The following is a 27,302-nucleotide window of genomic DNA, read 5'->3' as shown; positions in this document are numbered from 1 at the left end:
TTTTAATGGTTTAAAGTTGATTTTGATTGGGGAAAGAATTTGGGGATTTCAGTGATACTATTGTGTAGAACACGTCGAAATGAGTCAGACACATACGCCAAATCTGAGTAGAAAGTTACGATCAAAAGAAGTTCAGTGGCATAATCGTAAATTTTTTGGAGTTCAGATTTTTAAACCCAGATTTCTTCTCTCTCGCGAATTTGACGAACAGCCATTTTTCAAACACTGATTTCTCTTCCGTCTAGCCACCAAATCTGGTGCCACAACTTTCTAACTCTTCGTCTCTCTCTCCTCTTTCCATTAATACCAATTTCTAGGCCCAAATTCAAGCAAGAAAACCGGAAAAACGATCGAAAAAAGAGCCAAAAATCTGCCAAAATATTCTTCAGAATTTTCAGCCATCTCCGGCCAACTCCGGCCACTACCAGCCACCCAATCACTTCCAAAACACTTCCCTACCTTCCCTTTGTATATTTCCTCGAAGACCCGACTTGATTTCATCCCAAAACCGTCGAATTCAAACCTAGAATTTCTAGGTTTTTCAAGAGATAGAAAGCTTCGTTCGAGGGCTTTAAAGGTCGAATTGATCGTCGAGCCAATATATAAAGTTACTCCCCTTAATGTTCTGATCATGTAGGTATTAGTCTTGGCCGGCGGTTTGGAGTTTTTCGATCGCCGGAAAATTACTCAATACACCCGCTGGCGGTGGCGGCTTGTCGGCGGGGTGTCAAGGTTGGGTTTTTATCCTAAAAATGTTCCCCATGTCGTTCTGAGCACAACGGTATGCTCGGATATGAATTTGGTGACCGTTTGACCATCGATCGGATATCGCATATTAAGCATTATCCAAGTTCAACATGTTGATCTAGGCATTCCTAGGAGGGTTAGAAATTCGCGGATCGTGAATCGGAGCGGATGTTCCGATTCAATAACTTAAAGTTTGTGGTAAACAATAATCGTCCGATCATACGATCCGACCGTTCGATTTGAACCAAACTTACAGGACATGCTTAGTAAACCTTGTGGAACTCATTGGAATCTTCGGATCGGAAATCGGAGGTCGTGGGCCCGGCGGGCCAGATTGACCATGTTTTGATAGTTTGACCCCTCGGTTGACCGAGTCTTCTGAGGTAACTTCACCCTTTGGGAAGTACTAGAACTACCTTATTAACGAGTCTTAACTGTTAGTAGAGCTATGTTGATTTTGGAGGGATTTTGGGATTTGTCTTTATGTTATCATATGGAACTTTTTGTATAGTGGGTTTAGATTGGAAATTGATTCGATATGAGATTTTCTTTAAAGGTTATTACTTTTCATTGATTAAATTACCATGAAACCTATTATGGGTTTACATGAATATGGAATGAAAATATATAGGTATATATATATATATATAGTGTATATATATATATATATATTATATATATAGATTGCTAATTGTGAATATTTCTATTGCTTTGATATTTGTGATTATATTATAGTATTTTATGGTATTCCTAAACGTTATTTCCGATATTTGAAGATTATGCATTATTGGAAATGGGGAAATCTCTAGGGGTTGTGGTTATTTAATTATTTATCTATTTATTATTTATTTAATTATCCATTACTATTAAGATTATATATATACAGTCCCCTTCTATTGAGGGATCCCTCAAATAATTTTATTTGAGGATCCTCAAATAATTTTATTTGAGGGACGCCCTTTAGGGTACCATACAATTTTTTTTTCAATAATCCAAACCATATATTTTTTAGGTCTTCATTCATAGATCATCCTTACAAAAAATTAGACAAATCGGAAACTGTTTCGACATCCAATTGTGTTCTACAAAATCAACGAATACGGTACTTCAAGAAAGTACTAAAATTTCAATAACTCAATTGAATGGTCAAATGATATCAGATTCAAGTGATTTTTTGTGGAGATGATCTTTGAATGAGTATCTACAAAATAGACGGTTTGGATTAGTTTAATACAATCCGAGTGGGGCCTACAAGGGGTGTCCCTCAAATAAGCTTATTTGAGGATCCCTCAATGGAAGCTCTTGTATATATATATATATATATATATATATATATATATACTTAGTAGGGAAAATGCGGAATTATGGACACTAGATCTCAACAGTATGTAATGTAAATTTTAAGGTAGCTGAGAACTGATTTCTAGAAAGTTGAGAAAAGAATTTAAGTATGATTTGTGAAATAAGACGAATTTCAAGACAAGTTCAGAATATGGTTTTCAAACCCACCTCAGAGTACCCCCCCAGCTTGCCTTTGAAATAGATTGGTCATTTATGACATTGCCCCATGAGTTTCGTGGACGCCTGAACCGTGTGGTGTGAGGATGTGTGTTCTCGGGCTGACTACAGTCCCCCGAGTTCTCACGAGGATTACGGCTCAGAATGACTTTGTGTCATCGAGGCCTTCGAGGAATGCACCTCGAGATGACTTTGTGTCACTGAGGCCTGCAAGGAATGCAGCTCGAGATGACTTTGTGTTCCCGAGACCTGCAAGGATGTGTCATATTATGTGACACAAGGAATTGACGGTATATTGTAGGAATTAAATAGAAAATCATGGAATTGATGGAATCTTATCGGAATTGACGGCATATTAAAGGAATTGACGGAATATAAATGGGGGTACACCTAGGTGGAGAGTAAATGAGATGTTTAAACTAAAATTTGTGATTTTATCTTGATATTTATTGGTTAAAGCTTTAATACATATTTTCCAATGTGTGAGACAAAGGTTGAGGATTTCTAAGTTTTCAAGAGTTCATACAATTCATAATTATTTTCTTGAGTAATGAATTTGTTGTTACATGAGAAAGAGGGAAGCAGGTTTTTATTTAAATTGTTGGTAATGACATTTAGGTTTCATGGGTTCAGTGCTATTTTAATAATTTTCTCGGTTGCTACTTTTCTGTAATAAGTAATTAAATATATATTTGTATAAGCTTGTATGGGATGAGTGGAACATTGTGCTGAAATCAACAACCCATGCTTGAATTTCAATAGTTTGATTTGCAAATTTCATTGAAAAATAACAATTGATGAATATATACAAGTGCAAATGTGAAAAGTGAAAGAACTACGTGTGGCTTGATCCCTGGTTAAGGGTATGTAGGCAACCTAGAGATTACTAGGTGCAGTCGTGATACCAAATGATTGAAAAGTTGTTCAGTTAAATTATTTCGAATCTATTAACGTATTCGTGTTGTTTCAAAAGTTTGGATCCGTTTCTATTCGCAGAACATTTTATTTGTTTTCAAGAGGCCTGAGGCCATAAAGATTTGATGTTGGTTGCTTGAATTATATATTGTGCATGCTGAGCGATTGTGGATATTTAAATTGCTTGTTGTACATGTGAAAAATTTGGGAAACGAGCAATTTACATGGGAGACTCTGCCGAATTTTTGGCAGAAGTCAAACTCTAAAGAAACTTTAGGTTTCGTTAGAAGAGCAATTTGGACAGGTGTGCTCGGCACCTACCAGGTGTTGGACATGCACAAGGCTCGGTTCATATTCCAAAGTGGAATTTGGGTCAGGTCCTGTCAAAGCAGTTCTTATTGCCGGCTGGGAAAGAGATTCTAGTTAAGGCATTTGCAATGGCAATGCCAAATTATATGATGTATTTCAATAAGTTACTGTTGATGCTCAAAATGGATTTCAACTTGGATAGATGTGGAGTGGTGGATGGTGTGTTAAGACGTGGGCCTTCAGTATGTGTATATGCCTTTGGGAGGCAAAGCAGGAGGCTACCTTCGGCAGTTAGTGACATTCAACATAAGCAAAGTAAATAAGCATGCAGAAGACAAGGTATACGTGGTTCACCCGAATGATGGGCTACGTCCACGGAGAAGGATGTTCTCATTATGATAATATTTGTTTACATTTGTACAAGGGGATTAGACGGAAAGATAAAGGGAAAAAGGCTTAATGCCTAAGGTACAAAGCCCAAGAGTCCGAGGCTAAAGACCAAAGAACCTTTTCTAAGAAGAGAGTGGTCTTCTTTTATAGGTGAGGGGGAGTCTCCGCCTCTTGGAGTCTTCCAATGTGGGACTCCCTACCTTGCTTAGAGTTGTGACTTGTGGTAAGACTTCTTTGGCTAAGGTGATGACCTCTTAAAGCATGGCACGTGGCTGATCTTGCTTAACTAGTTGCTCGGTTAGTCACGGTATCAATAGTTACCAATAGGGATTTGTAAAGAGATAAAATGGATCTTGGTTAGTTTTGGTGGGAAGGGCAGATGTTGAAGAAGGGCAATCCTTGGGCTTCTGGGGATCAAATTATTCAAACTTGCCACAGAGGTGACTTTGGTTTTAAGGATTTGATCTGCTTTAATTTAACCACTTTAGCTAGAACTGGTCGGAGGTTAATTCAGAATCTAACGTCACTTTAATGTCGAGTGTTACGGAAAAATACTTCCCCTGTGGATCTTTTCTTGTTGCAAAGGAGGGAAGGGTGTGTTCTTTGGGATGGAAACGTGTACTAAAAGGTAGGCATGTGCTCGGCCCTGGGGTGGTGTAAGTGGCGCCACTACACGGGCCCCGAAAAAAAAATTTGTTTATATTATATATATATATAATATTTATAAGAATTGTATATATACTATAGGGCTTTTTCTTCCGGCAGGTATTATGGGTCTGGGCTGCCATAAAGAGCAAAATGGAAGAAATTGCCCATTGAGCCTGAGTTTGAAAATCAAGCCCCAAAAGCGTTTCGAAAGAGAGTAGAGCCTTGGGAAGCATTCTGGTTACCTTCACCAACGGAAATAATGGCTGCTTACAGATGATTTCTTGATGCTTACAGATAAATTTCTAGCTTGACATGAGAAACTTGTGGCATGGAAGCAAAATCAGCATAAGTTTAGCACCAAAGAGGAAAATATAGCTTCCTAGGGAGAAATGGGAGTGTTTAAGGTGAGGAAGAAGAGGTTTGCAGGCTGATTTGGCTAGGAGAGAGAAAGAAAGAACAATGTTCTTCTGGTAGCTTGACAAAGCTTCTGACATATGTGAAAGTGGTCTGCCAGAAGAGGAAAATGGAGAACAAGGGTGAATAGTGCATGAAATTGCTGGGTTTTTGCAAGTAAGAGAGAAAGCTTGCTCTCTAAATCTAAGTTGGTTTTGTTGGGTAGAAGAGGCCTCATTTTATAGCTGCGGGAAACTATCCTTTCCCAAGAAACCCTAATGGTTTCTTCCCAACTTGGCCAAGCTTTTCATTCCTTTCTCATCTCCTCCCTTGACTTTTCTATCTTGGTGAAATTTCCTCTATCTATTTAAACAAAATCATGAATTTTGGGAGCTTAAGGCCCCCTTTCCAAATGGTTTTTTAGGGGAGTCTTCCATTCCACCATCTCCTTCTTTTCTTTCTTTCCTTTTTCATGGCAGTCCGATGGGGAATGAATTAGGATATGTATCTTTGGTTCGAAGGGTGCTTCTCTTCCTGGCACCTTGCACGTTAATATCCCTTGGTTCTTTGGGTGTTTTGTGCTTGGAAATTGTTCCTTCCCATATGTTGGAGCCTTCCAGCAGCTCTGCATATGTGTACATCTTGCTCCCTACGTGGCTATGTTTTTTCAGCAAGGAGCTGATGCTTTGGCTTCTTCTCTTTTCTAATTGTATGGGCCTTCTAAGATAATGGGTTGGTTTGTCAAAATAAATGGGCTAACCTCAACAAGGTTTGGCTTGAGGTGTTGGGGCTTTTGGTTCAGTCAATAGGCTATTTTGGTTGGGATATTTTCTCTTTGTGCTCACCCACATGTTTGGGCTTAAGAAATGGGCTTGGGTTCTGAGGCTCCCAAGCAACCCGAAACCTCCATTTCTCGGCTCATCAATGGGCCTCATGACAACTTATTACCATTCATACCACAATCCACTCAAGCAAGCCCCATGCATCTTGCGTGACTTGGGCCCACTTAAGCTTGTGGCGTGATTAGGTGCGGAATAATAATTCCTTGCTTGGCGTGGCGTGTCGCTTGGCGTGGTATGTGTACAAGTGCATATGATGAACTTCCGCGTGCCCAAATCAGGTTTCTTCTCGATAAGGTACCGCATTGGGCCGAGAATTTATTTGGGCCAAACCGTGGAGTTTTGGGCCTCAACAGCGTGCTAAGTATCTGCACAAAAGCGTCTGTGGTGGAGTTGGCTTCCCAGTGTGTTTCCACTTAAAAGAGGCGCCCAAGTTCGATTCTTATTGAAGTTAGCTATTTGCCTTTTTACATATTTTTTTGGCATTATAACAACAAGTTGTACATAATTATTATTATTTTAAAAAAAAAACAGAAACACCTTTAAAAAAAAAAAAAAAAAAAGGGAAACATCGAAGCTAACCACCAGGAATATATATCTTTCTTGAAAAACTCGATTATGAACATTTGATTAATGATTTCTCTTTTAAAAATTCAAGAAGATCAATTTTCAGACATTAGTATTGTACTAGTTCTGTTTTTTTTTCTTTTGAGGAAAAAGCTCTCGTAATAGTTTTAATTATTCAAATAAAGACAACAAATACAATGTGATTGATTTTTGGATAGTCATGTATGTTTTTGTTGTTGCTTTTGTGTTTAATGCAATATAATCTAATTTGTTAATGACATTTGTGTGCAACAACTCTTTAATTTGTGATTGCTAATTTTTTTTCCTATTAAACACAAATTGCCTATTGGAGGCAGCAAGGGACCTTTTAGGGGCACAAGGAGCTTATATTTGTACCAAACATACTAATATTTAACTTTATCAAATGAAAACATTTAAATTTTTATGAATTGGATTTCTGATTGTCATTACATGTTTATTGATGGTGACTTTTAGTTATAAAAAAATTGTTTATGACATTAAGTTATGACAAATTTTTATTTATAGTATTTTCGTATAAGTTTATGTGAGGCCCCAATTTAAGTTTCGCACAGGGCCCTCAAAACCTCGGGACGGCCCTGCTTAAAGGTGGTTTACATTAGCCGGTGGGGCTCGGTACTTCAGTTAGAATCCGAGAGCATCCTTGGTTGCCGATTCTACACCCTTTTTGTACCCTGTCCTATAGAGGTGATGCAGAAGATAGAGTGGGTAGCTTAATTGATCAAGACACACATCAGTGGAATGCTGTGAAGGTTAAAGTGATGTTTGACAAACGTGAGGCTTCCATGATTTTGGGGATGCCAATTAGTAAGATGGGGTGTCCTGACCGTTTGATTTGGCACTTTTCCAAGAAGGGATTATATGCGGCCAAGTCAGGATACCAGTACGATATGCAGAGGAATGGCAACTAGGGTATGACAAGTACCGGAGACGATGGCTAGAAGGTTTGGCGAGGTATTTGGCATTTAAATGTACCAAATAAACTTAAATGTTATATATAATTTACTTCGATGGGGAGTGCGGGTGGAGAATTATTGTGCTATATGTGAATTAGAAGAGGAAACCATTAAATTAGGTATAGCGTCCAAAAATAAGGATCTAATTGGCATTTTATATATAATGACAATACATATGGCAATTCCAAAATTCATGGAACAAGCAGAAAGACTGACTATATCAATTTCAAGTTTTGGAACAAGCAGTTATGAACATTCAAATACTCAGTTAACAAAAAAGCCAAAAGAAACCAAGCGACACTACAAACAGAGTTCTACACAATTAACATTCATTGATTTTAAGTTGATGGATGGAACAACCAAAATTTACAAAACATTCATTGATTCTCTTGAACTGCATATGCAGCATTTCATAGAGCACAGTCTGGAAATTCAGGGGAATCAGTGATTTGGAGACATCAACTTGAAATCACAGTCCTCTGAAATCCAAGGGAAATCAGTATAGTCAATTGGTGGATAGTCAAACTTGTCAGAGAGCTCATCAAAATCCTCATATGCAGTGTAGTATTTTGGTGATTCAAATGCAGGAGGTGGAGGGTCAAGATTTTCAGACATCTCTTCCGACTTTTTGCACCTTAAGGGACTCTCCGGCTGAAAACAAAGACCAAAAAACCACATTGTTAGGAAATCCAAACCGACAAAATGACTTCAGAAAATGAAGAAAAAGGAAATTAAGACTTGCCTTAAGTTCACTGAAATTCATCAGAAGTTGATCCAAGTCCATGGCCTTGTTCTGTGCTTTGATGCATTCTTGATGATTGTGTAAGAACCCCTCCTCTGCAATAGCACTAGGACAAAGAGGTTCTTCTGCCATAACCTTTAGCTTCATGCTTTGGTTCTTCTGCAGATTTGGTTTCACTGAGTTTGAAATGTGAGATAGCGTATTCCTACTATGGGTCTGCACTTTCTCTGAGGCTTTAAAAACACCTTTCCTAGTGCTCGCATCATGAACGATTTTAGGAAGGCTGGTCACTTCCTCAACGACAGGAAAATTCTTGGATGGCTGCTTTTTTGATGCCTGGGAGAGAACAGGCTTCCCCGAATTCGATATGTCACCAAGCGGTTTCCTTCCACCAAGCCCTCTCATTTGTGTTTTTAAAACATCACCCTTTCCCACAATTGAAGCTCCTGTTGCAAAATTCTTGGAATGCTGCTTTTTCGATACCTGATTGAATGCAGGCTTCCTGGAATTGGATAAATCACCGAGCGATTTCTTTCCACCAAGGCCTCCTTTCCTTTGTGTTTTAACTGTATCAGCCTTTCCCACAACAGAAGCACCTGTGATACATGTTATAAGGGTTACACCAAAATAGCCAACAAGAATTTTAGGCAAGAAAGAAAATAATTGGTAGGCTTGAGAAGTACCATTAGATTGGGCATTAAGATTCTGATCGTGAATCACACGACCAACTTGTGATGCCATTGTTGTTTTCTGTACCCACTTTTCGATTTAATTTTCTGCTAACTGCAGAAACAAAGGAAAATAAAAACACTTAGAACAATCCCTCACATCACCAACTTCCGTACAAGATGTGGCCTTAGATAAAGAAATACATATCCAGAATTCTAAAACTAATTGAACACTTAAACTGAAGTGAAAGAAATACTATCCAGAATCCAAGATCTTAGAAAATTACGAACCTCAAATGGCAATTGAAAAAAAACACCAAATTCTTATTTATTTGCATCGCTAATATGTATCCCTCATCACCATTCACCATCATTTTCAATCATTTCTAATGGGTACCATCTGAATCTTAAATTCAAATTCTTTTTTTACTGTGCAAATATTTGAAAAACAAGAACACCAAATCCAAATCCAAATCCAAATCCCAGAAAAGTTCTGTAACACCGAGTCTATGGAAAATTATATCTCCTTTTTTCCTTGAAACCGAAACAATTAGGAGATTAAGAACCACAATTCAAATTACAATTCAAAAAAATTTCCCAAATTATAATTCAAACCTAAACCCTAATAAACGAATTAGATTAAATCATACAGATTTCTAAAGAATGTGGGAAAACTCACCAAAAGTGTTTCAAGTAAGCGGTCGATATCTTGCGATTTGGAATACAACGCGAATTCTCTAAAACTGGTCAGATGCTGCAAAGTTGGTTCTTAGTCTGGCTCAGTTCAAAATAAACGATAGATGATGAATGGGGTTCAACGGTTACTTTATATGACTTTACACTACGCTCCTTTTTTAAAACACGTAATTACCAAAATGGCATTTTATCTTTATCTTTCACATCTGAACTTGTTTTAAAAATAAATAAATAGTTCAGACTTAAAAAAAGGTCATATTACGCGACTGATGATTTATTCACCCATTGATCAAAGATTTTATGATTAAATTGATATAAAAAGACATTGATAAGCAAATGTGGGTTAGGGTAGTTGCCCGTCATATTGCACGCAAGTTTAAATTCCCATGTATATATAGGGTTTGTTTGGAATGTTGAATTGTACTGACTAAATTATATTGGATAGTATTAATCGGCTCCGAATAGTACTGACGATTTATCCATAATATTATAAAATGTTTGGTGTTATTAATGAAATGAGGATAACATGGTAAATTCACATTTTTTAATATTAAAATTAAAAATAAAATCATATAATAGATCCTACTTTTATTGAACATAACTACCCATGTTATCTTTTCTTAATTCTAAAAATAAAATAAAAAAGAAAAAAGAAAACCAATTGGCACATGCGTAATGGGCTAGTATAGATAAATGATAAGATTTTTATTTTATTTTTATTTTTGCCAAAATCTATAAGACAAGATTACATCAACTAACTCATTATCATAATCGTAGAACTTGGGATGTTTATTGATGAAGAAAAAAATTCACATTTTGATATTTTTTTTTTTTTAAAAAAAACTTATTTTCTGATGGTTTTTGTGTTGACACCGTCCTTTTGCCATCCTCTTGTAAACTCAAATGCATTATAGAAATGGCCAGTTGAGATTTTACCAAATAGAGTCAAATCCTGGTTGAATTGCTCTGACATCTACAGCAACCCAACCCAACAAACAAGTCATATATTAATTTGCATATAAATAAACGAACATAAAACTTAAAAAATGAAGAAAGTATAAAACTTTAAATCAAAATGAAGAAAAATGATGAAAGCAACAAACAACGGACTTGTTGAAAGGAGAGAACGTCATAGCCGAACTTGGACTTGTTAAAATCTCCCTCGAGAGGTGGAGAAATATCCATTGATTGTAGAATTGACTTTGTGGTGTTCCCTTTATCCTGGGGTCTTCTCCCTTCAACTGGGTATGCAAACCCTACCAGCCCATGGAATTGCAATTTCACGAACTTGGACTTCGTTGATGGCGATGAAGTGAGAGTCAACCCGCTCAACCGCTGACTGGTGCCTCTTGCATAGGAGAACCATAGGGAGAAGAAGATGAAAGTGTATGATGTTTCATGCGTGTTTTTTTCCCTAACTTTATAATTAAATGTGTATTATCTAAATTGAGGTGTAGTTGTATTAGTTAGTCATATATGGAGAATATTAAAAGTCCAAATCGTTTAAAATAGTCAGGTAATTAAATAATGCAAGTTGACACAAAATAACTGACATTAACTATTTACTCATATTCAAAGTCTAATGTGGTATATTTGATTAATTCAGTGGCAATTAAATTTTTTTGTTAGAAATGCTAAAAAAAATTAGGTATAAAGAGCACCAGTGCATTTTCTATACTATGTTAAGAACATTTCTACCCATTTGTTATGGCAAAGGGCAAGGGAAGGCAAGTTATTATTTATGTGAATAGTGCCAGCTCTTATAAAAGGCAAGTTAGGTTTCCAACCTATTGCCATGACAAAAGGCAATTGCTATTCACTTTAAATTAATTTTATTTTTTGTACTTAAACGATTAATTTGGATAAGATTTTCGATTGCCAGGTGTCAATATTTATTATAAAATTCACTCTCATATTTCGGATAAAATTTTCGGACAAGATTTTCGAATAAAATTTTTGGATAAGATTTTCGATTGCCACATGTCTATATTTATTATAAAATTCACATCTCAGATTTCAGATAAGATTTTCAGTTACTACAATTGTGCCACGTGTCATCTTTATCTTCTAAATCCCTCTATAAAACCACAACCTCAACTCATAGCAATCATCCATATCCTCTCTATCCTTTCATTTTTCAGATTTTACAAAACACATTCTACTTTCAATGTCTTACACGAGGACATTGTTGGAGAGGGCCGAGTGAGAAAATGAAGAAATAATGCACAAACGAGCTGAAGAAGAAAGGGAGTGGGAATCAGATGATGATCAAGTTGTCATGGTAATGGGTATGCTTGATCAATCAAGCCAACACCACCGTGGTTCACAACCCGGCCGTGGCCTAAACGTGGATAGATGTAGGCAGTCTAGGGGTAAGAATCTATTGGACGATTACTTTATCCCAAATTCGTTGTACTCTAGTTTTGATTTTCGAGGGCGATATAGAATTCAACCCCAACTGTTCAATAAAATCATACATAATGTTTACAATTATGACGATACTTCGTTCGAGTATGATGTACTAAGGATTTTGGGTCGTTTTCAGAGCAAAAACTTACAACTTCTTTAGGAATGCTTGTATTTGGTGCATCTGCAGACTAGGTGGAAGAGATTGCTAGGATGGGGAAATCCACTATCCTAGAGAGCTTGGTCAGATTCTGTGATGTAATCGAAACTATCTACACGAGGGATTAACTCTACAAACATACGCCTAGGGACCTCTACAGGCTTTTACAAAAAGTCGAGGCTTGAGGTTTCACAGGCATGATTGGAAGCATCGACTGCATGCACTGGTAGTGGAAGAATTGCCCAATTTCCTGGTGTGGAAATTATGGGAATAGGAATGGCTAAAAAAGTATCATTCTAGAAGCCATTGCATCTTTCAATACCTGGGTTTGGCATACCTTTTTCGGAGTTGGAGGATCTCAAACTGACCTTAACATGCTCGGTCAGTCCCCGATGTTCAACGATGCATTCAGAGGTCAAGCCCCTCATATCACGTATGAAATCAATAATACCATCTCTTATGTGGGTACTACTTAGCAGACGAAATTTACCCGAGATGGACGACATTCGTCAAAACAATTCCTCATCGCCAATCGGAGAAGAAAACTTATTTTGTTGCCTATTAAGAGTGTTGTAGGAAAGATGTGAAAAGGTGTTTTGGTATCCTCCAAGCTCGGTGGGCAATCATTAGGGGGGCTGCTTGTATGTTTGATGAAGAGATGCTTTGAAGTATTATGATGACGCGCATCATCCTCTATAACATGCTTGTGGAGGATGAGTATGATTATGATGAACCATAGATGTTCAAATCTGATCCCATAAACACGACATTGACAAGAATTTATGAACGACCTGAAGGAGCAAATGGACAACCACTGGAGCACCAACCATTAATTAGGGACTATCGTTACAACATCCGTATGATTGACCGTTGTACATAAATACAATCTTCTTATGTTCACGAAAGACGTCAAGTTGACTTGATTGAGTACTTATGGGTGTTGAAAGACAATCACGGTCAATGAAGTCAAGTTTAATGCTTAGTTTTGAATTATGTTTTGTTTGTGTTTTGTTTTGAATTATGCTTTCTTTGTGTTTTGTAATGAATTATGCTTTGTTTTGATGTATGCAATGTTTTAAATAAATAGTTATATTATTGAATGCTTTCTTTATATAAAAGACAAAAAATACAACTAATTCAATAAAAATACAACTAATACAACTAATTAAGAAATGACACTAATTCAATAAAAGACAAGCAATACAACTAATTAAGAAATGGCAACTCTATCAATACAACCTAATGGTTTTCATCATTTAACCAATTCATGTTGCTAGGTCCATTGTCATGGAAAAGCCTTCTTCTCGTAACATCCCTTCGTTCTTGCTTCCAAAATGACTTTGTTTCAAGAGACATATAGCTCATATTCTTGGCCATGGTTTCCGATCTTTCTTGTCTATGTCTTGTTTGTGTGCATACTCCATTTCATTTGCAAATGCTTCATCTCTTGTCTTGTTAGCCTCATCTCATTTCATGTCTCTCTCAATTCTTAGTCTGTCGTTGATAGCAATTTGCTCCAAAAATTGGCAACCATTGGATTGGAGTAGAAAGAATGGATTGGACATCATAGGAAGCTCCACGTGGCTTCTATCCATGAGGGAAAGTAGGGCTGCCAGGTTGGCATCAGTGATGAAATTTTGAATTTTTTTTACTATTGGCGTGCTTGACGCGCGCAGTCTCCAAGAAAAATTTGAATTTGTGCACTAACGTCACAACCCTCAAGCAGGAGAACGGGCTAATTTTGCCTTGAGCCTTGCCTAGATTGGTGGCCCCCACGTCTTGTTTGGGCTGCATTTGCATGCTAGAAGTGCATTTGTGGGCCTAGGCCCCCTCTTGCCTGGGCTAAGGTGCAACGCTGGAAATGCTTTAAGAAAGTCCTCTTTATTTACTAGATGGTATACAATGCCAATGTTGTCCTTATACTAGATGGGGCTACACAATACATGTCAATTGCTGTCCTCTTTCAAATGTCAAATTTTGTTTAATAGCTGTCCTTTTACTAGAAGGGGCTACACAGTACATGTCAATTGCTGTCCTTTTTCAAATGTCAAATTTTGTTTAATAGACGGTATACAATGTCAAGGCTGTCCTTTTACTAGATGGGGCTACACAGTACATGTCAATGTTGTCCTTTTTCGAATGTCAAATTTTGTTTAATAGACGGTATACAATGCCAATGTTGTCCTTTTACTAGATGGGGCTACACAGTACATGTCAATTGCTGTCCTTTTTGAATGTCAAATTTTGTTTAATAGTCGGTATACAATGTCAATGTTGTCCTTTTACTAGATGGGGCTACACAATACATGTCAATGTTGTCCTTTTTCAAATGTCAAATTTTGTTGAATAGACGACGGTATACAATGTCAATGCTGTGGTATACAATGTCAATGCTGTCCTTTTAGTTATTTTTCTTTTTTTAATGGGAATTTTTTGAGTTGGGCTCTTCTTAATTTTGGATTTAATAATTGGGTCTAATATAAATTTTAGATATAAATTGTTTTATTATTATTTTGGTTTGTAAAAGTTTTGGAAGAGATTGGTTACTCTCATCATTAGTGCCAATGAAGACTCAACCTCGAGACGGGGCAACATAGTACATCGGATCCTTACCAACTAAACCAACCCTCATTGACAAATTCTTTTTTATGTCATAGTATAGTATGTATATAAATGAATTATATAAATTGAAGCCCTCCCAATTTAGGGTCCTAGGGGTCGCCTTGCTTTCTTGTCCCCAGGGCCGCCCTTGAAAGTATGGCATGGGAGACCAAGTTTCCACACGGGGAGATGTTTATAGCTATGGGATACTGTTAGCTAGAAATATTCAGCGGAAAAAGACCAACCGATCCGATGACATGCTCAAAGATGGTCTAAGCAATCACCAATTCACGCCATGGCTTAGCATTCCTCTATATTCTAATAGGAACCAGCAAGAGTCACATTCGAGTAACAAGCCTTTGTGCTTTCCAATTCCAGACAATCTTTTCTCCATAATGAAATTAAAATTGGACAGCAGTGGTTGCTTCCCCACCACTAAAATATCATCTACATAATCAAAATTAAGACTGAAGACTTCATTGAACCAAATCACCACAATAGATTTCTCTCCATTCATATTTCTCAAGTGTTTGCGGTCATGCAATCAACATTTTTGCTCATTTTCTTTTTCGAACGAAAAGACGAAATTTTATTTCACAGCAGAAAACTGTACAGAAACGTGGATAAGCAATCCACACCAAGAATACATGAGAGAAAAACCAATAATTCAAGCTACATCTAGTTTAACAACTAGAAAACTAATTCTCCATGATGATGAATTTAATATTTTGGACCACAATGGTTGGGCCTGCTGAGACTAATAATAGCTCCCCAACCTAAAAATCTCAGCTCCATAATGAAATTCAAACAAGCTGTACATTACCATTCCAATAATGAAGAGACAGAGTCCTCTTGTAATTGAGACAGCATTCAACCATATCACTATAATAAATTGATTATTTCTGGGACCATCCGTAATTAATAGTTTACTATTTGTGTGATCCTGCAACAAACCCTTTGGCTCTGTATAGATAAGAAATTTATACTTTCATCTATATGAGACTTGGTTTCTGATTTTCTCCATGCATAAACTTTGCATTCAGAACAAGATGGAACACTCACAAACTCATTCTAGCCAGATTTTGTTTAGATTTTCCTTTTTTTATGGTGGACCACATGTCTGCAATCTGCAACACTATCCACTTCTGGAAATGAATCTGATCGCCTGGCATTGCTAGACTTCAAGAAAAGAATAACTCAAGATCCTCTTCCATATCATGAGCTCATGGAACGATTCCATTGATCTCTGCAGTTGGGTAGGCGTTACGTGCAACCCTGCCACGACAAGGGTCATCGTTTTGAACCTGGAAGCTCAAAAATTGGTAGGTTCCTTATCTCCTTCTTTGGGAAATCTTACTTATCTTACTGGAATCAACCTGATGAACAACAGCTTTCATGGTGAAATTCCTCAACAAATCGGTCGACTACTGAGCCTGCAACATCTCAACCTGTCTTTCAATTCCTTTGGTGGGAAAATTCCATCTAATGTATCTCACTGTATGCAACTAAGCGTACTCGATCTTCGTTCCAATAAGCTTTTTGGGTCAATTCCTAACCAACTCAGTTCATTGTTGAATTTAGTTAGCTCTAGGTCTTGGTATTAACAATCTCACTGGAACTATCCCACATTGGATAGGAAACTTCATCTTTGGAAATTTTTGTGCCTTGCTATCAACAATTTTCAAGGAAGCATACCCAATGAACTTGGGCGTCTAACAAACTTGAGAAGATTTGTACTCTGGGATAATAATCTGTCTGGTATGATCCCTACTTCACTCTATAATATTTCATCCATATACTACTTCACTGTTACTTTAAACCAGCTGCATGGAGAGCTACCACCTAATATGGGAATTACTCTTCCTAATCTTGAAGTATTTGCCGGTGGGGTCAACAAGTTCACTGGAACTGTTCCTCTGTCATTGTCCAATGCTTCGAGACTTCAAGTGCTTGATTTTCCAGAAAATGGTCTCACTGGGCCAATCCCCGCTGAAAATCTTGCAACTTTGCAGAGCTTAGTTAGACTCAACTTTGATCAAAATAGACTAGGAAGTGGGAAAACTGGTGACCTGAATTTTCTCAGTTTCCTAGCTAATTGTACTAGTCTTGAGGTGTTGGGTCTTAGGGGTAATCATTTTGGAGGAGAATTGCCAGCATCAATCGCCAACCTTTCTACCCAACTAAAAAAGCTTACTTTGGGGACCAATTTGATACATGGAAGCATCCCTAACGGCATTGGAAATCTTATAAACTTGATCAGTCTTGGACTAGAAGAACTATTTGGGTGGTAGTGTCCCTGATGTAATCGGGAAACTTCCGAAGTTTCAGGGTTTATGGTTGAATGTTAACCAATTTTCTGGGCCAGTTCCATCCTCCCTAGGTAACTTGACTTCATTGACAAGGCTCTTCATGGAAGAGAATAAGTTTTGGGGAAGTATACCACCAAGTTTCGGGAACTGCAAAAATCTACAGATACTTAACCTTTCAAGTAACAATCTAAATGGCACCATTCCTAAAGAGGTTATTGGGCTTTCATCCCTTTCAATTTCTTTATCCATATCTAACAATTTTTTGACTGGTTCACTACCATCTGAAGTGGGTGATCTGAAAAATATTGGGGAGTTAGATATTTCAGGAAAACAAGTTATCAGGTGAAATCCCAGGAACCCTCGGCAGTTGTATTAGTTTGGAGCGTCTTCATTTGCAAGGTAATAAACTTGAAGGATCAATTCCTCAAACACTAGAAAATTTAAGAGGCTTGGAAGAAGTAGACATTTCGCGTAATAACTTATCAGGGAAAATTCCAGAATTTCTAGGAAATCTTGGATCTCTTAAGCATCTCAATCTTTCTCATAACAATTTTGAGGGTGAATTGCCTAGAGAAGGGATCTTTTCAAATGCAAGTGGTGTCTCAATCCTTGGAAATAATAGGCTATGTGGTGGAATTCCAGAATTTCTTCTTCCTGCATGCTCTAGCAAAAAGCGCCATTCACCCCGAGGATTACTTGCCCCGAAAGTATTCATCCCTATAACTTGTGCACTAGCATTTTTAATTGCTCTGTCATGCTCCTTTGCTGCTTGTTCATATGTGAAAAAGTCAAAAGATAGACTAGTCACTTCGCATTCTTATACGGATTGGAAATCAGGTGTTTTATACTCTCAACTCTTTCAAGCAACTGATGGGTTCTCTGTGGACAATCTGATTGGCTCGGGAAGTTTCGGTTCTGTTTACAAAGGAGTACTCCCTAATGATGGAATGGTAGTCGCTGTTAAGGTATTAAACCTTCAACAAGAAGGAGCTTCCAAGAGTTTCATTGGTGAATGCAAAGTGTTAAGAAGTATAAGGCATCGTAATCTTCTCAAGATTGTAACCGTCTGCTCCAGTATTGATAATCAGGGCAATGACTTCAAAAGTCTAGTTTTGGAGTTCATGGAAAATGGAAGTCTAGACCAGTGGCTTCATCCAAGAGATGACGAGCAATCTCAGCCTAAGAGATTAAGCCTTATCCAAAGACTCAGTATCGCAATTGATGTTGCTTCTGCACTAGATTATCTGCACCACCACTGTGAAACGGCCATTGTTCATTGTGATCTAAAGCCAAGCAATGTTCTTCTTGATGAAGATATGGTAGCCCATGTTGGTGACTTTGGTTTAGCAAGGTTCCTCTTACAAGCATCAAATGATCCCACCAAAATTCAAACCATGTCTGTTGGGCTAAAGGGTTCCATAGGCTACATTCCTCCAGGTATAAATTTAAAATCCTCACTTCCTATTAACTTTTTGATAAAAAAGATTGCTGACTCTTTTTTTACTGGACAAGAAGTATCAGAAAATTTTGAAATATCTAAGATAAATTCTAAAGGTCCATCAACTACAACATCCTAATGTATGCATTGACATGCAGAGTATGGCATGGGAAGCCAAGTTTCCATAATGGGAGATATTTACAGCTATGGGATACTGTTGCTAGAAATGTTCACAGGAAAAAGACCAACCGATGACATGTTCAAAGATGGTTTAAGCATTCACCAATTCACAGCCATGGCTTTGCCTGACCATGCCATGGACATAGTTGAGCCTTCGTTGCTGCTTGAAACAGATGACGAGGAGGATGATGATGAACACGACCACAAATATGAAATTGACATACAAAAAGGACCCATGGCGAGATGTAAGGATCCCGGCCCAGACAAAGTAAAAAGATTGGAGGAATGCGTGGCTTCAGTGATGCAAATAGGGATCTCATGCTCTGCCGTATCATCGACAGAGCGGATGCTTATGGATGTTGTCGTCAACAAAATGAATGCAGTCCGGGGCTCATATCTCAATTTAACAAGAAGAAGAAGATGATGATGATGATTGCAATGTAAAAGAAATTAGTTTTATGTAATATTTTGCCGAGGCTATTATTAGCACATGCTCTGCTTTTGCAAATACATTGATATATATGATAACACAAAAACAATTTCATTTTTGCACAAAATCTGGAGGTACAGTGACACTCGGACACTACAGCAAGGAAACAAATAGAGAAGGGGGCAGAACACTGACCAGGCAATGAGCTCGTCATAATCGTGGACTTGCCCACTCACTCAACCCAGGCAGACCAATGAGGGGGCCAAATGTGGGTTAAGCCAGGGCAGCGAACCATCTCTCTTGCACCCAAGTTCAAGTCCCTCTCCACGTAAATTAGTATCATTTAGACTATCGTTTATATATGTATATATATATATATATATTTTAAAGTAAGTGAGAGAAGACACATAGGTGAAATCGGCAATTTCATTTCTATTTTAATAGCTCTTATTATTTTATTACTTAAGGGTGGTTAAGATAAGGTTCGGTACGGATTGCACTTAGAAGTAGAACCAAAAGCGTAACTAAAAAATACGGTTCGCTTTCATTTCGATTGTTAGTAAAATTGTGCTACAAAACCGAACTAATTCTAATATAAAGAGGTCCGATTTAGGCCCAGTTTGGGATTGTTGTTACTTTTAAAAAAAGTTGCTTCTACTGTGCTTTGAAAATAAATAGCTGTAAAGTAAAGCAGCTCCATGTTTGGTAAACAATAATTTTAAAGTGCTGTTAGTATAAAAAGCAGTGTCAAAACCGTTTGGTAAATTTTAATATAAAATTGTTGTAACTGTGAATAATGACTAAAATAGACATGATGTTAAAAGTGTTATGTACTAATCATGTGGTGGTAGTAGTAGTGATGGAGTGGAGGTAATGGTGGTGATGAAGGTGAAGTTGGTGGCTGTGGTAGTAGTGGTGGTGGTGGTGGTGGTGGTGGTGGTGGTGGATGGCGATTGTGGAGGTGGTGGTGGTGGTGGTAGTGGTAGCATGGTGATGGTTGTGGTGTTGGTTGTGGAGGTGGTAGTGGATGTGGAGGTTTTGGAGGAGGAGGTGGTGGTGGTGGTGGTGGAGGAGAAGGAGGAGGTGGTAAAGGTGGTGGAGGAGGTGGTGGTTGTGGTGGCGGTGGCGGAGGATGAGGAGGAGAAGGATGTGGTGGTGGTGGTGGCAGTGGTTGTGGAGGTAGTGAATGTGGTGGTGCAAGTGGTGGAGTTGGATGTGGAAGTGGAGGTGGTGTCATTTTTTAAAATGAATTATGGTATTTTGGGAATTAAAAAAATTCATTAAAAGTTCATTTTTGCTTCTTTTGAAAGCAACTTTGAAAAGTAACCCAAAGCTTGCTTTTAAAAGTTCTGTCAAAATACCACTGCTTTTAAAATAATCGGAATATTTTATTTTTAGAAGCAGGTTTTTGGCTATAAAAAACAATTTCAAACGGAGCCTTAGTTCTAATTCTCAGCTAGGACCAAATGGTTTTTTTTTTCCTTGAGTTTTTTTATAGCAAGCAAGGCAAATTTGAGTCAAGAATTCATATTTTACCTATCAAATATTTTATCTTCACATTCAAGTCAATCTAAACACATAATCATAATCCAAACATACAATCACAACATAAAATCACAATTGCAACAAACAACTAAACATACATTCAATGACAACATATAATCTTAAAATTACAACCCAATGTAAAAATTTATGATTAAATTACAACCTAAATTTAAGCACATAAATTTAGAAATTAATATTTGACTCAATTGATTCATAAAACCACATTTCTTGAATTGTTGGCTCATATGCACACCTAGGGCCTGTTTGGTTCGCAAATTGCTTTTGAGGAGTTGCAGCCAATGGTGAGAGACAACACTGATTCAGATAGAGTGCTGGTGAGGTAACTGACAATGAGTTGGTCTTGTTGAAACCATGTTTCATAAGCAAGATTAGGTTGAGGAAGATCAGGTGCTTTTGGTTAGGAGAAGGTGTGAGTAGGGGCAGAAAGAGAGAAGGTTGAGAAGGAGCCATCAACATATTTCCACAATCCTCAGCCAATGAGAAAAGGTTTTATTTGTCGGAGCTAGAGAAGGTACTTGGTGTCACTGAGCTTGATGAAATGGAAGGAGTGGGGACCAGGAAGAGAGGAGGAGGAAGATTGAGAGGCCATGAGGGTTCAACTTTGTGTAAATATTACAATATTATAATTGCACAATAAAGATATAAATAGTAAAAGCCTTGCATGGAAGTAATTACAAAATATTTGGAGAGCAAGTCAACTATTGTGATTAAGAAGAATCCGTTTCAGATTCTTCTCCCTTGATAAGTGCGTGTGGTTTAACAGTAAAGCCCCATTCACTCAAAGACCATTTTCCCGAAAAGCAGTCATCCTTGCATTTGCATTCATAATTGCTCTGTCATGTTCCATTGCTATATATTCAAAGGTGAAAACGTCATGAGTGGACCAATAACTTCACGTTCTTATAAGGATTGGAAATCAGGTATCTCTTACTCTGAACTCCTTGAATTGACTAATGGATTCTCTGTGGACAACTTGATTGGTTCAGGAAGTTTTGGTTTTGTTTACAAAGGAGTAATCCCTAGTGATGGAACTGTTTGTGCAAATAATCTCGCGGGAGTATATTCGCTTTGTGATTCTTCAACCTTTGATCTTCCCTCTCTCTCTTCCTCAATTCCTGTAAAAAAGACTGGAGTAAATAGATCACACCTGGGGGTGTTGGCCATAGACCCTCCGATGCCTAAGTTAGTTTGATTGAATTCTAGGTGAAACAATAGCTAAAAAAGGGTACATAGATTTCTCTAGGATGAGAACCGAGTGGCTGGAGCCATGTGTGCCGGCCAGAGCTATGTATGTAAAATATGGAGAAAAGAGAATGGTGTGGCCAGCGGTAGTGGCGTCGCCGCGGCTAGGGAGAGAGAGAGATTGAGAATTTCAAGTATTTTCTCGAGTTGTAGAATTAGGTTTTGAAGTACCTTAAATGATGAATGAAGCCATCTATTTATAGGAGCCTCGGAGGCTATGGTTTCATAGAGAATAAAACTCTTATTAGGAAGGAGTTTATTCTTTCCCCAAATTGTAGATATTGAGTCCATTAGGGATTTGATTGGGATTCAAATCTCTTAAGTTGATGATGATTATATCTCCTTATTAGATAATATCTAAATTAATGATATTATCTTTTTAAATAAAGATAATATATTATAATAAAGATATTATCCCTATTAATTAATTGACCAAATAAATTGGTTCAATTAATTAATTTAAGGGATATTCTTCTTTTCACGTGGCATACTATAATTGGAGACGAAAATATTTGCTCCATCGGAACAATAGTTGTTGTTAAGGTATTAAACCTTCAACAACAAGGATCTTTCAAGAGTTCCATTGATGAATGCAAAGCTTTAAGAAGTATAAGGCATCATAATCTTCTAAAGATCCTAACTGACTGCTCAAACATCGATAATTTGGGTAATGAGTTCAGAAGTCTAGTTTTTGCGTACGTGGATAATGGAAGTCTAGACTCATGGTTGTATCCAAGAGGGTTTAGGGTTTAGGGTCTCCATGAATTTTGCTCCACATATGAGAGAACTTCATCTCATTGCTCGTGACAGGGCAATGACTAATGTTCACCCAAACAAACAATAAAAAGATGATCCTCTAATGATCACAACTTTCTCTAAACCTTTTTTCAAAACTTTTTCCTCCATAAAAATTTCTATGACTACTATACTAAATCTAGACTTAAGCGTTCCATACTTTTAACAAGGTTAATGTGGACACGATAATTTTGAAGTTGTAACGAGGAGCAATGTCAAATTAAGAGATTGGGTGTTATCCAAAGATTGAACATTTCTATTGATGTTGCTTCTGCTTTAGATTATCTCCATTACCATTGTGAAACAGCCATCGTTCATTGTGATCTAAAGCCAAGCAATGTTCTTCTTGATGAGGATATGGTAGCCCATGTTGGTGACTTTGGTTTAGCAAGGTTCCTTTTGGAAACATCAAATGATCCCTCGCAAAGTCAAACAATATGTCAACTGGGTTAAACGGTTCCATAGCTATATTCCTCCTGGTACGAGTTTCTATGTTTCTCATTTATTTTCTTCCTAAAGACTTATTACTAAGCCAACTTAAGTCCTTATTGAAAAGATAATAATTCCTTCTGTTCTTTTCCTGGAAAAGAAGTATAAATATGAGAACATTTCCAAATAAGATCTAATCTCTAGTCATTTGATAATGTGTTGTCGTCAGATCAGCTACGCCAAAATGGATTCAGCTGCATCCTCAACTTGTGATCTCGCAAGTGCACAAGCCGTTTGGTAGTATAGCATATGTAAGTGCGAGGTCGATCCCATAAGGATTGATGATAGATTGATTCAATTTGATTCCCTGTACAAAACAGAAATAGAAACAAGATTTAAGATGATTGTGAAAAGTACAAGGATTGAAAACAAGAAAGAAAGAAAATAACTAACTCAAGCAAATAAGTTCCTAAGTTCAATTTAGATTAACGGATTGATTTTAGCTAAAGTATGATTAAGCCATGGTGTGTTTGTCTCTAACCTTGTATTCCTAATTCCCTAATTTGATCATCTGTTGTCTAACCTAAAATTAAGCATCAGGAATCCATTAAGCATAGAAGAACATTTTAAACAACCAAGTATGTATCTAATCCCGATTGTCGAATTCTATACACACTCTTCCTATTCATAGTTCAATTCGAATTAAAGCATGGTGACTACTCTTAATTCAAACCAAGATAGCTAACATGCAAGCCTTAATGGTGATCAATCATTCAACCTAGCATATTAACTTATAAGCATAATGAATAAGAACAAGAACCATAATTGAACCTTGGTGACTAATCAAACTTGAATACTTAAGAAAAGAATTTACATTACAATGAAAAATAAAGAAGAACTCAGAAAAACTTAAAGAAAAATTTAGCAAAAGAATTTTGTTACAATAATTGAGAGAATGGAGGGGAGCTCTAGAGAAGTGTTTGAGAGCTCCCCCCCTTGGGGTGTGTTTACAAGCTTGGAGAACCTCACTATTTATAGGCCTAGGGGAAGTGAAAATCTGAATTATACAATTGAGTTTATTAATCACACTCACTTCACCTAACACACAATTGCATTTGAAAACAATTCCTCTTGTCTTTAGGCTTAGTGTTGCAGCTCCCACCTCATCTTCTTTTATTTCCTTTGGCTACTGCAAAACTTCACTCCAATTATAAGTATTGAATCTGCTTCACCTAACTTTCCCACAATCAATAACACCTCATATGCATATGTCATGCATGACAATGCATTGCAGTATTCTTTTGGGCTCATTCCTCCATTCATACAATTCTTGGAAAAATATAGATCTTGAAGTCTTTTGTCTTATCTTTCCATCCATATGCAGTCCAGCTCAAGGAAAAATTGGAAAGATCTTCAAATGCCATTTTTGGCCCAGTAACGCAGATGCCATTGATTTTGACCTTAAACTGCCAAAACTTGCATAACTTCCTTTAGAAGACTCGGAATCATAAACTGTAAAATGTTCTAGAAACTAGACTTCCGCATCTTTCCAATGATATATGGATCATTATCTGGTTCTTCCTGAGCAAGTATAGTATAATCCGTGAATTTGACTGATCTGTAGACACAATTGTTGAGCTAACTTGACTCCAAAATGCATTAAATGAGTCCTAAAGCTTAATACACTAAAACAAAGATAAAAGAGATTAAAAGCACAAGTTTAACTCAAAAACATAACCAAATTATAAGTTAGAAGGGTACAAAATGATATGTAATTATGCACCGATCATAGTGACACTTTAATATACGTATATCTATATAATGGTAGAGTATGGCATGGGAGGCCAAATTTTCATACTGGGAGATATTTATAGCTATGGAATATTGTTGCTAGAAATGTTCACTGGAAAAAGACCTACGGATGACAAGTTTAGATATGGTCTAAGTATTCACCAATTCACTAACGCAGCGTTGCCTGACCATGCCTTTGGTGTAGCGGATGTAAGAATTTGCATTCCAAATCAAATACTGAGATGGTCTTCTGATCACTTGAGGATATATATATAGTTCTATGCCAATTAGGAATACATAATTTATCTATCTTTTAGACTTTGTATAAGTGACTGTTTCTATTAAATACAAAGTGCTTTAGGTTTCCTAATTTCATGTGGATTGAAACACCTAATAATTTTGTTGGCTTAAGGAAAGCTTAAGATGTCTTTGATGAGGAGGAGTCTTAAGCGAAGCCTATAAAGGATGTTCTTGTGCTATCGGCTAAATACACACTCAATATTATTCTCACCCCATCTAGAGAGAGATAAAGAGCCGTATAGTAGAGAAGACTTCTTTACAGCAGAATAACAAGACAATTTCCTGTGAACATCATGTCTGATCAAGGTATGTGTTTAGTTCATCTAAAGCTATTAAGACTTACATGTGGTATCAGAGCATTAGGTTGTATGTTCTTAACCTAATTACAAGTAAAATAAATGAAGGCTCGCATGAAAAAAATATGGTTTAATACATATGTTACAGTATGATATAGTTTAAAGAAAACACCAGTCATTATAGAATGCATATTTTGATTATTATACATTGCATATCTTATTTGATAAGGTAAGAGATAAGCATAAAGTTTCCTGCTTAAATCATGCTTGAAAGACTAATGATCAATGTTTGGGGAGGATTTTGGATCAATTGAGTGAGCCATAGCAACTCAACTGGTACAAAAGATTCTTCATTCAAAGTTTTTTGTATCAAAATTGCATTGCACTCAACCTTTCTTATACAATTCTCTATCCACAGATGTGAATCGTGCAAGAAGGGTTGTTTATAATGGAACAATATGGAAAACAGATTGTATGAACAAACAATGAATATTCCTCTATCCACAGACGTGGGGATGCTCCTTGTTTCAAGATTGCTCATACAAATCTGTTGTTCTAAGTACTATGGAACATGTTGACTTGTAACCCACATGTGCAAATCAATAATGTTTAGTTAAAGATTTTGGGGATGTTTTATTTATGTTTTCTTTAAAATTACAGTGAGTGCTTCAAGTTACAACTCCATCGAAATCTTGACTAGATCAAACTATCCGAAGTGGAAAGAAGAGTTGGAAATTTCACTAGGGCTAATGGACTATGACATTGCTCTAAAGTGGGATACGCTTGAGGAACCTGCTGCAAATGCGACTACAGATGTCAAAAGGAGATATGAAAAATGGGAAAAGGCTAACAAGATGGCTATATTGATTATGCTTAGAACCATGACACCATCCTTGAGAGGTAGCGTTCCAAGATCAGAAAATGCATAAGAATTCCTTGCTGCCATTGGTCTAAAATTCAAAGAAACTGAGAAAGAAGAGAAAAGTACCTTGTTGGACAAATTAATTGAGATGAAGTATGATGAGCGAGGTTGTGTGAAAGCTCACATAATGAACATGGCAGACGTTGCACACAAACTGAAGGAACTAAACATGACTATAGATGATGACATGATGGTGCATTTTTCCTTGAACTTACTTCCAAAGGAGTTCAAAACTCTCAAGAGTTCATATATGGCTCAGAAGAAAAGTTGGACTTTGGATGATCTTATAACCATTAGTGTTCAAGAAGAGCACAACATCATAATGGAGAGAGGTCAGAAAGCTATGAACATAGTTCAAGACTATCGTGGCAAGTAGAACAAGGATAAAAAGATAGTTTTTGGAGAAAAGAAAGACCAAGACAGTACCCAAAAAAAAAAAAAAAAAGGAAAACCAACTGGATTGAAATGTTTCTTTTGTACGAAGTTTGGACACATGAAAAGGGAATGCAAGAAGTACAAGAGGTGGTTAGAGAAACAAAAGAACAAAGGTAAGAATGAAAATGTTTTGGTCTGTTTTGAATCAAATATGATTGAGGTTTCAGTTGACACTTGGTGGTTAGACAGTGGTGCTTCAATACACATTGCTAATTCTTTGCAGGGGTTCATAACGAAGAGGCAGCCAAACAAGGATGAGGTGAAGGTATCGTGGGCAATGGAGTCAAAGTACAAGTGGAGTTCATTAGAGCAGTTAGGATTCGATTAGATTCTGGTTTTGTTTTAGATTTGGTAGATGTAGTCTATGTTCCTTCTATGACAAGGAACCTTATCTTAGTTGCTAGGCTTGTTAAATAAAAACTCACTTTGAGATTTGATGAATTTGGTTTTTCGATTTTCAATAATAAAGAACTAGTTGGAAATAGAACTCTTGTTGGAAACATCTTTCAATTGAACTGCAGACCACCTCAAATGGTTATGAACATTGCAAATACAAAACAAAAGAATTAGACATC

General features: G+C 37.0%; 2 protein-coding genes and 2 pseudogenes across 2 annotated transcripts; 3 read left to right on the top strand and 1 right to left on the bottom strand.

The window, feature by feature from the left end:
• Positions 1 to 7,443: 7,443 nt before the first annotated feature.
• On the bottom strand, positions 7,444 to 9,562 carry LOC148914853 (uncharacterized). The gene is made up of 4 exons (XM_089042221.1): positions 9,411 to 9,562; positions 8,747 to 8,846; positions 8,064 to 8,659; positions 7,444 to 7,972 (listed from the first exon to the last, which is right to left on the bottom strand). Exons 2-4 carry the CDS (start codon positions 8,802 to 8,804, stop codon positions 7,763 to 7,765), a joined length of 864 nt encoding a protein of 287 aa, XP_088898347.1. The 5' UTR covers positions 8,805 to 8,846; positions 9,411 to 9,562; the 3' UTR covers positions 7,444 to 7,762.
• A 6,702-nt stretch (positions 9,563 to 16,264) lies between these two features.
• LOC148914852 (receptor-like protein 39) lies at positions 16,265 to 17,249 on the top strand (annotated as a pseudogene).
• Positions 16,924 to 19,078, top strand: LOC148914851 (putative LRR receptor-like serine/threonine-protein kinase At3g47570). Its single transcript, XM_089043620.1, has 2 exons — positions 16,924 to 18,340; positions 18,500 to 19,078. The coding sequence occupies exons 1-2, from the start codon at positions 17,851 to 17,853 to the stop codon at positions 18,943 to 18,945; spliced, it is 936 nt and encodes a 311-aa protein (XP_088899746.1). The 5' UTR covers positions 16,924 to 17,850; the 3' UTR covers positions 18,946 to 19,078.
• A 2,313-nt stretch (positions 19,079 to 21,391) lies between these two features.
• On the top strand, positions 21,392 to 26,299 carry LOC107881680 (putative LRR receptor-like serine/threonine-protein kinase At3g47570; annotated as a pseudogene).
• Positions 26,300 to 27,302: the final 1,003 nt, after the last annotated feature.

This window comes from Prunus mume, linkage group LG8 (genome assembly GCF_029339155.1).
Source record: "Prunus mume cultivar Tortuosa linkage group LG8, ASM2933915v1, whole genome shotgun sequence".
Classification (NCBI taxonomy): Eukaryota; Viridiplantae; Streptophyta; class Magnoliopsida; order Rosales; family Rosaceae; genus Prunus; species Prunus mume.
This window is presented reverse-complemented; position numbering and strand designations above follow the sequence as displayed.

Excerpts from the sequence above, each read along its gene's own strand:
- LOC148914853 (XM_089042221.1), bottom strand. The coding sequence starts at position 8,804 with ATGGCATCACAAGTTGGTCGTGTGATTCACGATCAGAATCTTAATGCC. Across the intron at positions 8,660-8,746 it reads TCTTAATGCCCAATCTAATG|GTGCTTCTGTTGTGGGAAAG; the intron begins GTACTTCTCAAG and ends CATGTATCACAG. Across the intron at positions 7,973-8,063 it reads TGAATTTCAGTGAACTTAAG|CCGGAGAGTCCCTTAAGGTG; the intron begins GCAAGTCTTAAT and ends CTTTGTTTTCAG.
- LOC148914851 (XM_089043620.1), top strand. The coding sequence starts at position 17,851 with ATGGTAGTCGCTGTTAAGGTATTAAACCTTCAACAAGAAGGAGCTTCC. Across the intron at positions 18,341-18,499 it reads CATAGGCTACATTCCTCCAG|AGTATGGCATGGGAAGCCAA; the intron begins GTATAAATTTAA and ends ATTGACATGCAG.